The 14,134-nt window shown below is 40.4% G+C and overlaps 1 protein-coding gene across 5 annotated transcripts in view; it reads left to right on the forward strand.

Moving 5' to 3' along the window:
- Positions 1 to 14,134, forward strand: part of MAST4 (microtubule associated serine/threonine kinase family member 4) — a 292,655-nt gene that overhangs the window by 95,968 nt on the left and 182,553 nt on the right. The window contains exon 1 of one of the 5 annotated variants that reach the window (XM_038123726.1): positions 7,530 to 8,167. The exons of 3 other annotated variants lie outside the window; for them this stretch is intronic. In XM_038123726.1, coding sequence (XP_037979654.1) covers positions 8,129 to 8,167 — 39 coding nt within the window. In that variant the 5' untranslated portion in view covers positions 7,530 to 8,128. Of the gene's footprint in view, positions 1 to 7,529; positions 8,168 to 14,134 lie in introns of those variants that run through there. One more of the 5 variants, XM_038123731.1, reaches the window with a different exon arrangement.

Consider the following 14,134-nt stretch of genomic DNA (forward strand, 5'->3'; position numbering starts at 1 on the left):
GTCCATTCCTGCGTGTGTTATGGTGACTGTTGGCAAGGTACACCTGCTTTCTTTGACGGGAGGAAGTACTTTATTTCCAAGAACCTTAAAATACAAGTAACAGAATCAGTAATGTTTTCTTTTAATAAGAAACAGCAGCAGTCAGTCGTACTGCCTTAAATGTAATAAACTGTTGCACATGTCTGCTGTGGTTTGCAACTTGTGTAGGTTTATCTGTTCTAGAAGATGAGAATTACAGTTTTGCTAACTGAGGAATCTTGAATTTTCCCTGCTTGTGATCTGTATCCTTAGTAATATACAGTGAGAATAATAAACTGTCTCTTAATGCATTGCTGGACCTGGTAATTGGAGTGCATCTTGGACACTCAGGAAGCCAGCCTGGCTTACCTGAATATGTGTTTGTGTAATGTGGTGAAGTGGAACACAAATTAAATGGTGCTCTGTCAATCCATGCAGTGATTATTGTCCAAAAGTCTTTACTTCTGAACCATAGAAGAGATGTAGATGTGTCGGAACTCAGAATGTCCCACAGACATTCTCGGATGTTCCAGACCCGGGTCAAAAGCATCTGAGACCCTGGCATGCAGCCAAAGACACACGTGGGGTTTTGATCTTAGCCCGTGGAGCAACTTACTAACTCTGTATGAAGAATTACAAGCCACACACACACAAGTTTAGATTGCATAGTAGAGATAATCACGAAGTGAAAGGAAGGATTTTTGAGTGCTGTACAAGGGGGTTTTAAGCCTTGTACGCAGGGGTCCAAGTTTTGTACATGGGGGTCAGGAGTTTTAAGATGGAGGGATTTGGGTGTGCCCTGTCCTCTTTCTTTCTCCTTCCTAGCCTCCATGTCTTTGGTGACGTTGGCACTCACAGATTGGTTTAGAGTAGAAAGTCACCATTCAATATAGATAGTAGGCATTGGGGGAAAAGGTATAAACATGTAGTACGTAATATATGATATAAAAGATGGCACCAGCCCCCTGGGAGGGCAGTGTGCCTTTGTCTGATCTGCTGAACGGGCCACAGCAGTTCAGGAGAAGAATCTTTTAGATAACCAACAATAAACAACCTTGAGAACAGACAACAGAGGACTACTGAGTCTTTCTTTAAAGGCACGGGTTGGAGGAGGGACTTTTCCATCTTTTGGGGTCACCACAATCCAGGGGCTGAAACCGCACATAGATGGAGTAATGCACTTTGTGTGTGTGGGTAGTATTGTAATACTGAAGGAGGATAGAGGAAAAAACTGGTGAGAACTCATGGTTTATTGTCAGACTAGCAATACCTTCTCAGTGCTGTAGCTGGGGACTCAGAGGTGCCTTGAAAACATTGGCTTGTGGATCATGTCTGTTTTCTTCTGGGAAGTAGTGGGTTAACATGTTGCACCCTGAAAGGGAGCTGTTGGTTTCACATGGAGCATTTATTCTGTGCTTTTTGTAGGCCCTCAAAAGGGACATTAGGCAAATGTATACAGGAGCATAAATGGCTATATAGATGAAATAGTGTAACCTTTTCACTTTAGATAGTAAAAATATGTATTGCTCACAGAGTCTAAAATTGTATATGAATTACTGGGCCTTGTTAGTAGTTGATTGTGATGTTGGCGATGTAACTTGATTCTGTTAAATTCATTAGTTTCTCGGAATTTCAATGTATGTTAATAATTGTTAATAAATTGGCTTTATCCATCTCAAATTTAGACATGGCAACTTTAGCTCCTAACACTCTAAAGTGAGAGAATTGGTTTCTCAATTTCTGAAAGTAATGTGTACCTTCATATGATATCATTGCATAGCTTCTATGGGTAAATAAAGTCTTGGAAAATAAATAATGAAAACTGAGTGGTGGATTTTCATTACCCCATTCAATTAGTTTGTGATATAGCTGGCCTATATTCCTGCACTGACTGAATATCTTGAATACACTTTCCTGTTAATGCTGAAAGAACATTCTTTCCTGTGGTTGTGTGAGAAAATTCTTGAAAAATATATTGCAGAGCTACAGTTCTGTTTTCTAGTCTAGATGTACAGACTGAGAAAGGCTTCGGGTGGATTTCAGCATCGCTTATCTCAGTGATGGTGTTAAGTGTTGGTCTGTCAATTTTTGCTGCTAATTTTGATGAAATGTCTCACTTCTGGTTCTGTAGCCAATTTCAGTGACAGTTCACAGATGACAGAACTTCCAGAACTTGAAGGAACAAGAGGCAGATGGATAGAATTGTTTCCATAATGCTTTTCTCCTCAGATAACATTAAAAACATTGCATTAAAGAAAACTCTTGGGTTGTGTAAAATTACAGAGTGACACTATAAGGTTTTGACTTACTTAAGATGGCTAGATGTTGATCTATATAAAATTCTTTAAAGGTAATCTTCATTTTGTTTCACTTCTGTCAGATTGATTTAAGAAAATGTATGCTCCCATCTCCCAGCACCACACATGGATTTTGCTTTCATGCTTCTGTGACATCCTGTGATGATGATCTGGTATCCATTAATATTCTAATGAAATCCCTTTTCCCCAAAGCATTGTGGAATGACAGTATGAATGGTTTGGTGTGGATATATTTGTATGGGACAGTTGAAAACTTCTGGGTAATGTTTTTAGGGATTTTCTCTGTGTCTGTGTAATAGAAAAAAATGGACTGTGTCTGCATAGGGTGTTCAAAATTCAGTGTAAAATACTCAGTATAAAATTCCTTTAGGAACTGAAACTGTTTTCAGAATACTACAGAACAGGAATGTTATCTAGATTATTTCTTAATTATATGCAGAGTATGATTGTTTTGGTGTGGAACAAAGGTGGCTCAATTTCTTTTACAACCATTCAGAAAAATAAACTTGAGCTCCTTTGTGGCACTGTAATGTTGTCTTCACTTGACAGTTTATTCTTTAAAATACTATGGAAGCACACAATAATGTGGCTGGGAAGGGATACACAAGGATAATTGAATCCAACTCCTGATCTTGTGCAGGACACCCCAAGAGTCACACCATGTGCCTGAGCATGTTGTCCAAATGCTTGAACTCTGTCAGGCTGTTGCTGTGACCACTTTCCTGGAGAGCCTGTTCCAGTGCCCAGCCACCCTCTGGGTGAAGAAACTTCTTCTAATATCCAATCTAAACCCTCCTTGACAGCTTCATGCCTTTTCCTCAAGTCCTGTCACTGGTCTTGAGACTGAAGAGATTGGTACTTGTCCTTCTGCTTCCTCTTGTGTGGACATTGTACATTCTTTCCTCAGTCTCCTTTTCTCCAGACTCAACTGACCAAGTGACCTCAGCTGCTCTGGCTTTCCCTCCAGACTCTTCACTGTCTTTGTTGCTCTCCTTTGGACACTCTCTAATGGCTTTCTGTCTTCTTTTACACTGTGGCACCCAGAACTGCCCCCCGCACTCGAGGTGAGGCTGCCCCAGTGCAGAGCAGAGCAGAGCAATCCCCTCCCTTGCCCAGCTGGTGATGCTGTCCCTGATGCCCCCAGGACACACTTGGCCCTCCTGGCTGCCAGGGCACTGCTGGCTCATGTTCAACTTGCCATGGACCAGAACCCCAGGTCCATTGCTGTGGGGCTGCTCTCCATTCAAAACCACAAAAGCAGTGTTTGCAGGAGTTTGTTTCAAACCCATTGTAACTACAACATTCAGGGGAACATGCTATGGTGTACTCTTAATAGTTCTCTCATCTCTAGTGTATTTAGAAAAAGGCTGCATAAGAATTAATGTTAATCACTTCCAGATATCTGTAGTTGTAGTTCACTTACCTTGACTTCTGAAATTATGGCAGTTGAAATACTTTAATTTTTCTAATAAGTTAGTTGAATAGCTTATCAGTGGACAAAAATACGATGGAAAGCTCCCTTTTTACCTGTGCTGGAAAAAAGTTCCTGTTATTTTGCGTAGCAGGTTATCAGACTATAAGGCAATTATTTCATTACTTGTTATCTATTCTAAGCATATGAATTCTCACATTTAGGAAGAAAATAATTATTTTTAAAACTCAGTGATGGTGACTGGATGCTGTTGAGTATTTAAGGTATAGGAAATAGCCCTGACTTTTTTCATGGTGCATAATTAATATGATTTATCATATGCTACCACCGTGTGTAGTATGAGAGTGGCAGCCACACATTCCCATGTGTATGCATAAAATTAATTTTAAATTAAATCTGCATTGTAAAACTCTAGTTACATATTCATATATAGTTTTGCATGCTTCGGTTTTGTCTGGTTGATTGGCTGATTTCAGTAATTACAGTGATTTCTAAATTTTCTTGTTTTGTCAATCAGTATAATTTTTAAAGTGAAGCTGTATGATTAATGCAAAAAAGTGGCAGTTGAATGAAGATAAAAACTTAGTAGATTTTTGTAATTGTCCTGAAAACTATCTTCTGCCATGTTTCTTTGCAGCTTTAAATAAACATGGGCTTAGGTGTATGTTCTAAATTAATTCTGAAATATCCTTCACATTTAATCAGGTCAAATACTTCATTTATAGGGGAGAAAAATTTTGGGCAAAATTGGAGGTTGATTACTGTTGTCCTAAAATAATTTTGTCTTCCCTGATGGGTGGAAGGGAAAAAAAACTTTTTTCATTCACTGTATGCATTTTGTTTTGTGGTGCATGTACAACTGAATTAGGCCTGTGATGTGAATGAATATGTGAGGTATTTTGCTGTATTTCTTGTATATAAATATAAGGATAATTATATTAAAACGTTTCAAAGAGCAGGGATTTTTCTTCTAAAACACAAATTCTTATATACCACAATCTTACCTGCCATGGTTTTGATGGTGAACATAACTGAAATAATAATCTGAAAATAATGAAACACTCCAGAAAAAGCTATGCTATATGCATTTTTAAACATGAAGATGCACTTTCGGCAATAACTAAAGAGATTCATAAATTGTGAGAAAATTCAGTGAATGCTTTCCTTCTTATGTGCAAACATCTGCCTTTCAGTTCCTTCCAGTACACCTTAATAAAATGCAGCACAAGCCTAGGAAAATGCCAGTTCTAGAATTGATAGTGAATGTACTTCTCACTGAAATATAGTTTTATACTCTTCTATTTGAGCATGATCTCATCTTCCACTGGAAGGCAGTCTTCTCTTTGTTTCATTCTTCTGCCTTCCAGTATTACTTAGGTAGCTGTACCAATGACCTTCAGCATATTGCAGAGTATATTACACTTGCACTCTGTAGTTGGCTAGTTTCTTCATGCATGTACATCTGTGCTCTTTGTCTGCCTATAATCCTTTCTGTAAATTGTTCTGCTGTAATATTATAACTTCTGTGAAACTTGAGGTGTTTTGTTAGGTTGTGGGCTTTTTGCATCTGTGCTTGTCTGTCGGGTCTTCTGCCCATCCAGGGACGCCAGATGTTGGGTTTCCAGCCCCCGGATTGTGGTGACCCTGAAAGATGGAAAAGTCCCTCCTCCAACCCGTGCCTTTAAAGAAAGACTCAGTAGTCCTCTGTTGTCTGTTCTCAAGGTTGTTTATTGTTGGTTATCTAAAAGATTCTTCTCCCTGAACTGCTGTGGCCCGTTCAGCAGATCAGACAAAGGCACACTGCCCTCCCAGGGGGCTGGTGCCATCTTTTATATCATATATTACATACTACATGTTTATACCTTTTCCCCAATGCCTACTATCTATATTGAATGGTGACTTTCTACTCTAAACCAATCTGTGAGTGCCAACACCACCAAAGACATGGAGGCTAGGAAGGAGAAAGAAAGAGGACAGGGCACACCCAAATCCCTCCATCTTAGATCTCCTGACCCCCATGTACAAAACTTGGACCCCTGCGTACAAGGCTTAAAACCCCCCTGTACAGCACTCAAAAATCCTTCCTTTCACTTCGTGATTATCTCTACTATGCAATCTAAACTTGTGTGTGTATGGCTTGTAATTCTTCATACAGAGTTAGTAAGTTGCTCCACGGGCTAAGATCAAAACCCCACGTGTGTCTTTGGCTGCATGCCAGGGTCTCAGAGCCCCCTCCCAGTGGCTTTGGCCATCCAGGGCACCCAGAGGGGTGTTCTGGATTCCGACACTTGTCAGTGACACATTACTTGACTTTCTTATGCTGTTGTTCCAGTAATGACCTCTGAGGTAGATTGGACTTAATTCATACATACACAGTTTTATACACAGTTAGGCTGAAGTGATGGTTGGACTAAAGCTAACTACGCTTCAGTATAACTTACCTTTAAAGGAACTGATAAATTGAGCATTGGGAGCTTTTGTATTTCAGTGATTAAAATAAAACTTGTGCAATATGTATAAAGATTGGGTGTAAAAATGCAAACGACCTTGCAGCTGAAACTTGCAGTGTGTCATGAGAGACAAATGGTAAGATCTTGCCTCTCATCCTTGAAACTTGACAATCTTTGGTTACTTAATTTTTGCCACCCTTACTGAAAGCATGCAAGAGCATTTAGATTGTCATTAATTTGCCTGTGTTGTTTTTGGAAACAGAAACACAGAAGAGATGCTATGTGCAGACAACGTGGATGCAAATGATTGTGACAAAGTTTTAAAGTGTTATAGGAAGAAGAAAGATGACATTTTGAAATGGAAGAGGGAAAATGGGAATATTGAGTGGAATGGAATCCATAGGAGATAATGTAAACATTTTTCCCTCTACTTCAAGCAGGTGAGGGGCTCTGGTCACTTTTCAGTTTGATTCTGTAAAGCAAAAAAAGTTTTCACTTGGTTCAGCATGCTGCTTAAAGAGATACTACTCTTGAAAAATGAATTCAGGAGGGATGAGTAGCATTTGTTACAGAGGAAGGCAGGATGGTTGCATATCTGCTTCTGGCCTACAGATTTGTAAATCTATCAGTGTGTTTGATTTTCCTTGTCTCCCTCTTTTGGAAGTGGAGTTTTGGTCAGTATGATTATCTTCTTTCTGAACTAAAGTACTACTCTCATCCTGTAACTGAAGTCTGTGATGGCTGAGATGTAAGCCATTGACCAAATATGATGGATGCATTTGGGGCTGGAGACATGGAGGGACTGGGAAGAGGAAGTGTGTTTAGTTAATGTAACCGTGTAACTTAGATAAAAATTGACTGCTTTTTAGAATAATACAGTTGGAAGTATCAGATAAATGTAGCTTAATAGCAGAAATTTTATGGTTTTAACTTGAACAAGTGTAAAACAATAACTTTAATGCATGTTAGTTATATGAAGAAGAGGTGAGGGTTGGGGGCAGGGAATACAGCAGCCTTTTCTTTCTCTGTTCTTCAGATCTTCAGATAGGCTGTTACTGCTCAGTGTTATCCTTTCAGCAGTCCTTAATTTTTTTTTTTTTTGGTCTAAATGCCTTTGCTCCTGGCAGGTTTTACTACTATGGAATGTACATGGACTACTTCTCAAAATGATGCAATATGACAGGAAATCAATATTTCTTTTTCATACTAGATTTAAGGCTGTGATTGTTGTAGCCTCATCTTAGACTGTTAATGGGTGAATAGCTAATAGTATGGTGACAACCTTTGCGGGGGGGGTGGGGGAGGGAAGGAAATCAGTGATCTGTTTAACCAGCAGCTTGGCAGATATGAAAACTCCCTCTGCCGTTTTGCTCCTTAAAATCTGTTCTTTCAGACATAACCTTTAAGGATCTAGTACCTAGTTTTTGACGGAGACGAGTTTTCCTTGCACCAGTCGGGTCAGCTGAGCTGGTGAGAGGCCCCGGGGCGACAAGCCCAAGGTCAAGCCGGACCTGCTGGCCGCGGTGCCTGCACCCCTGAGACAATCCGTCCTCTCTCCGCGGGTTCTCCGCAGCCGCACTTGGGAATTCAGTGGGGCGCGGCTTCTTACAGGGAGCCGTTGTACCACTACTGCAGTTCCATCCTGCAAGTAAAGGAAAACTCGTTCTTCATGGCCCTGGCGCCCCGGGTTGCCCGAATGGCAGCGGGGGCCGCGGGCGCTGCGGGAGCGGCCGCCGGACTGCGCCCCGAAGTTGCCGGGGCGCGCACCTCGCGCGGTCACGTGCGGCGGCGGCGCCAATCGGCGCGGGCGTGATGTCAGCGCTCGGCAGCTGCGGGGATGCGGAGCGGGGTCCGGGCGGTCCGGCATGGCCAGGCGGCGCCGCGCGGCGTGAGGGCGGCGGAGCGCCGGCATGGACGAGCCGGGCATCCTGCGGAGGCGCGGGCTGCAGGTATAGGCGGGGCGGGGCGCGCTCCCCGCAGTTGGAAAGTTGCCCTCCCCACCTGCGGCGGGGCGCGGTGCCGGCGGGCGCGGCGGCAGGGGGACACCTGTGGGCGGGCGAGGCGCGGCGGCGGCGGTGGCCGTGGCCGGGCTGCCCGGGGCGGGGGCGGGCGGCGCGCTCGTCCGCGGAGCCGGCGGTGCAGCCCGTGCCCGGGCGCTTCCCGGGGAGCCGGGAGCGGCGGCGGTGGCGGTGTGGTTCTCCCCACCAGCCGCGCTCCGGGCCGAGCAGCGGACGGGCATTACCGGGGAGGTGAAAGTTTGGCGGGGCTCGGCGCTCCGGGCGGCTGCGGCGCACTTTGTTGAACGGCGGAGCGGGCGCGTCTTCTTTTCCCGGGCAGCTTTGGGCTGACTTTTCCGCTGGTGTCCGTAAACTCTAGGAAGCCCCGTATCCCAAGTAGAATGAGGGTTATGACACAGTGTTGGTACCGTATGTTGTTTGAACCCAAGACTCGAACCGTATACCCTTCCAGAATAATGCATAAGCTGCTCAAATAATTAAAATGTGCATACTTATATACATATATATGTTGGCAGAAAGCGTATTAATAAAGAGTATGTCCGAATAGACTCCAGCCGAATAGACGGTGTAGGTACTTTTTTGTACGTTTGACCAAAATGGAGCACCACCTCAAACTACATCATTACGGCCCATTGTTCAGAAAGTCCCTTTTCTCAAGTAGCTCTCAGCGATGAATGTACTTCCTTTCTTTTGTTTTCCTCCACATCTGCAATTTCAATGGGAGGAGGGTAAAAAGGAAAGTCTCCATACATTTGGGATCGTTATTCTTAAGTACTATAAACCCCCTAAAGCGTTTAACATGCACTGAACTTGCACATTCAGAACTTTTTAGTAAGACACCCTTTTCTGATCAGTGCTTTCAGCTTGGTGCTAATCCAATGCCACAGATTCTGTTAGATAGAGGTATACAAGTGGAATCTCTGGCACATGTTGTTATGTAGCATACGGAAGTCCTGAAATTCTCTTGGGCCTTTTAAAGAATCCATTAACTTTTCTTTAACTTTTTGTATGATAACACTTGCCTGTGGAAAGTGAGTAACTTTCATAAAAAAGTAACTTTAGTCAGTCCTTATATCTTAAATATTTTCTATCAATTGATAGCCAAGTAGGAGGGAGAATCTCTGCTTCAGGTTGAGACTGCAGATGACAGCTTTTAAAGGATATAAAAGTTTCAAGAGGTGTATCTTCATAGTAAAACTGGATTTCCTTCTCTTAAATCTGCTCTAATCCATTTAGCAGTGTAAACCGGATTTCTTCCTTTTGAATTGAGCTGCAGTCTGGTCCGATTAAGTTATAACTTAAACCTTTGTGTGAAAGGAATGTGTTGAGTTCTGCAGATGTTATTTTTATTTTATTTTCTGTAACTTTAACAAAACAATTTTGAATGAATACGAACAATATTTTACCAAAAATATTTACAGTCACCTAAGAGTACTGAAAGTTATACAAAAAGTTATACAGTGAATAATCCAAGTAGCAGAGGGGCCTATTCAAATTTGCAGTGCATGCAGTTTTTGAAGATGTGTACTTTCTGACTGTCCTTAGCATCTAGTCCTAGAATGGAGAGAATCAGCCAGTGGTCAGAAGTGTTAAAATTGACATACTGTCATTTAGAAAAGGGTGGGAGGGGTAGAAATGCTGTTTACACTTAAGTTGTATTCATTAGACCATTAAAGTGAATCTGTCTTTATATTGTCCTCCCGCTCCCCTTATGTTCTTCTGTTGCTTTGTTTCTGTCTTCATCTGTTGTCCATGCAACTTCCTAGAGACTGGTATGATGATCTTGTGAGCTGGAAACCAGGTTACATGACAAGGGGTGTAGCTTCTGTTTTAAGTTTTGTTAATAAATATTAAGTGTCTGAGTTGTTTACTTTGCTGACCTTTTGATTTTATGGGACATTCCGAAATAGTGAATTGGTTATTTTTTAGTCATAGTCTATGTTTTTACTGTTAAAAAAACAACCCTAAATAACTCTCCACTCTTTTGTTTTCTGTGGGAGTAATCAATGTATTTTGCCCCTTCTTCTTTTTCGTATGTTATTGATACTCTCTTGTAAAGACTATTGAGTGTATTCTGAAAGAAGTAAACAAAAAAACCCCCAAGAAAATAAAAAAACCCAAAACACCCCAAAAAACCTCCAAATGAAAAAGCACCAGACCCAAACAAACAAAACCCCCCACAAAAAACCACCCACCTCCTTCTCTAAATAACAAAACAATGACCCCAAAAATCAACAGGGAAAAAGAAAAGAAAATTTTCTGTGTTAAGACTGTTCTGAAATACCTGTAATCTTCAATATAAGGTTAGATAACTTCATGTAACTTTGTCAGTTCTCTTGGTTAGAAGTAGAAATTTTTAAAGCAGGTAAATCTGCTTAAAAGCTGTGTGCTTTCTTAGGTGAAGGTGCATTTAAATTAAACTGAGGATACAATGATAAATAGCATATGAGTAAATTAAAAGTGAAGTTGGTATAACTGCTGGTTTTCTTTTTTCTTTGTACACAGTTTGCTTCAAAGCTTGATTTACAGGACACACAAACCATTTCCTTTTAGATGGGAACCTGATGTAGTTGTGTTTAATGCCTTGTACCATCGTGCTGTGTTTAAAAAAAAAGACAGGAAGCAGCTTGAATTGAATCTCAAAATATAAGCCTTAAGTAAATATGTAGACTTGGATAAATCTTGTTTCAGCTTGATACGTAAAAGGTCTTCTGTTGAGGCTTCTGAGAGAAATGCAGCCTTTAATTGGTTGCAACCTGAATATGCATATCTACTTAATCTTACTACAACCTCTTTCTTCTGTCTAGTGGTGTGTTTGTATTCGTAGAAGAATAAAGGCATCTGAGTCTGTAGTACATGCTTCTCTTCAATGAGCAGATTCTGAAGGTTTAATTGTAAAGAACACTTTTTTGGTGAGAAACATCAGGATAAAATTGATAATTTCTTTCAACTTCTAAGTTTTTAAAGTGCAGTTTATTATGGGTTGAAATAACAATTTCATGCAATTAAATTTGAAAAAGGTAAAACCAGCTAATTTATTCTTGCGCATTACTAATTACATTTTTAATTGCAGTCTGCTAACAGCCTGTGTTTGTAGTTGTTTGACTAAGCAGTGTACTTCGTATCACCTTAAACTAATGACTCCGAACTCAGACGATGGATGGTAAAGGTAGCACGGATTTCCCTGAATCTGTAAGGATTTGGGAATGTGGGAAAAACCTTAATGCCAGAAGCAGCCAGCTTCAGTCATGCTTCCAGTGCCGATTAAGCTTTCAGTTTGTCAGACAGATGCTTTGGGCCTTCACTTTTCCTTTTGCTAATTTCAGTTCGCCTTTAAGTGGCTTGTAAATCTTCGAGTAATTACATGAGCTTTTTTAATTAGACTTGCAGAGAAATTGACCAGCAGCAGAGAAAGCAGCTGTACATGAAACAAACCTCTCAAATGTAAAAGAAAATGCTGTGTTTATTTCTTTTCTTCTCTTCTCTCTAGGTATATATACACTTTTTTTTTGCAGTGCTGGAAAATTTTCATATGGAATCTAATCCTTCTTTAAATTCAGAGTGACTGCACTGCATTGTTTGCAGTGATATGATTATAGTCAACATGGAAAACTCCACTTGGAAATCTAATACATGCATTGATTTGAGGGGGGAATGGGTATGAGGTAAAAATAATTTAATCACAAAATTCAGACTTACTGCTGTAGAAATGGAAGTAGGCAATGTAAAGGAAAATATGGTGTAAATGGAATGTTGCTATTTTTGTGGATTTGAGAAAATCAATTTATACCAATTCCATATGTTTCTAGAAAAGATGGCAAGGGGCACAGTCATTATGTAGCCTTGACTACTCCTTTCTTCTATCTTCAGTACAGGAAAACAGTTATTTTTGTAGGTAGATGTTTTGAAATGTGGTACATAAATTGTTGAGTCCTTTGCAAAAAGTCATACCTGACAGACTTTTCTAAGTGCTTGCTTATTGTCTCAACTGGAAATGCATTTACTGAGAATTTAGAAAGAAAGGAAAGAACTTCATAGAAAGAAATGGCCTTATTCACAACTCCTAAGCAGGTGAGATTTATTTGGAGTAGAAGGTTTAATGAAAAGAATTCTTTCTGAAATACTGAAAATTGATGTGTGAAGTAAAAGGGTTATCTTGGAAGCCACACTCTACAGGAGAGGAAAGGAAAGAGGTAGGCTGTAACTATCTCTTTTCTAAATGCAGTTTGTGTTTGGGAATGTGTTTGTTGCGTGGTCTGCTGAGGAAAAAAATTATAAAAGTTTAAGATCATTGGTTGGAATTTGGCCTGGTGTCTCTTGCAAAGTGGAGGAAAAAGGGTGTAAAAGTCAGTCTTACAGATGAGGTTCTGGAAGGGTTCTTAATTTTCACTAGTTTGAGTACTGTGTATGTCTGTGTTCTTCTCTAGGCAAGAGAGACCTTATCATTGTTTCTGCTGGTGTTTCTCTATTAGTGGAAATGGTTTTACAGTATCACAGAGGAGTTGTGTAACTGTGAATCACTTTTGTGGAGGGCAGGGAACCAGAGAAGGATTTTAAAAAAACCAACCAACCAACCAACCAACCCAACCAACCAAAAAAATTCAGTTTGCAGTGGATTCAGATTAATCAGTTAAGAAGCAGACAGTTATAACACTTATAGTGTTGTATGGAAATAGTTGAGTGTCTGCCCACTGCGTTAATGCCCTGCTTAGTAGTTGTGCCCAGACCTGCCTGAAAGGGGCCACACTTGCAAACTAAACTTCTCCACATTTACTAAAACCTAAAACATTTTGAAGTAATTGAGCTACTCAGAACTACTTAAATTGTAGCACTTGTTCTTTCATTTTATGAGTGCATTGCATGAGCAACATACATAGATGTCAAATGTGAAAAAACCCCTAAATTTTGTATAACCTTGGTATTTTTTTTTTTCTGGATAGAGCCATATTTATTTTTGGGTCGTTCAATACACTGTTATAGAAAGCAGGGCATCTTAGGTACTAAGAGATACCTAAAGTTTCTTGGCTTAAATAGTGATAGGCAGTGATAGCTGCCATTAGAAAGCAAAAGACCAGCCTTCTGAGAGAAGAGTTACTGAGACGAAGACATATTTCCTCTCCTTCTTAGCTGTCACTTGTGCAGGCCTAATAGAGTATACAATCTCTGGATCAGTTTATTCACCTCTACTTTCCAGACATTCATGCATTGTTACATGTTTGTCAGATCCTCTAAAACACTTTGTGTCAGACATATTTTGCTATTATTTGAGCTGTGAAAGCTTTTCTGAGCGGGTTAATCTTTCAGATTAACAGCCTCTCCCCCCGCCCCGTCTTTGCTTGCTGTATGTTGTGGTCACTTTATTTCAGAGTCCAATATCAAAAAAAGAAAAGAGAGCACCATGCTGCCTTCAGAGCTAAAATATTTGGCATGGGGCCAAACTTGGTGCCTGTAGCCCATATCACACCTCTTATTAATGCCTTCTGATAATTGTAGCAACATTTCTTGATGAAGTCTGCAATATGTCACAAAGCTGACTGACTGTTTTGTATTAGGTTTAGAAAGCGAAACATAAACTTAACATTTCTTAGTATCAAATCCTTTGGTGAGCTCAGTGGTAGAGTCTGTAATGTTTTGAACTGATCTCAGTTGTGTTCTAAGGGTCATAAAATCAAGCAGCTTTAGCATCCTCTGTGTACTTGCTAGCTCCTATTTCTGAGTGACTTGGCTTATCTCCAAAATCTACTTGTGTGGGTTTTTTTAAATTTATTTTTTCTTTGCCTGTTTTGTTGGTAACAGTAGGAATAATAGCTGCATGAAGGACAGTAGCTTATTGAAACAGGATTTTTAAAATAAAGTTCTCTGAAATGTCCTTGGTTTGACAAATGGTTTTACTTACTT

The sequence above is a fragment of the Motacilla alba genome, chromosome Z, assembly GCF_015832195.1.
Source record: "Motacilla alba alba isolate MOTALB_02 chromosome Z, Motacilla_alba_V1.0_pri, whole genome shotgun sequence".
NCBI lineage: Eukaryota > Metazoa > Chordata > Aves > Passeriformes > Motacillidae > Motacilla > Motacilla alba.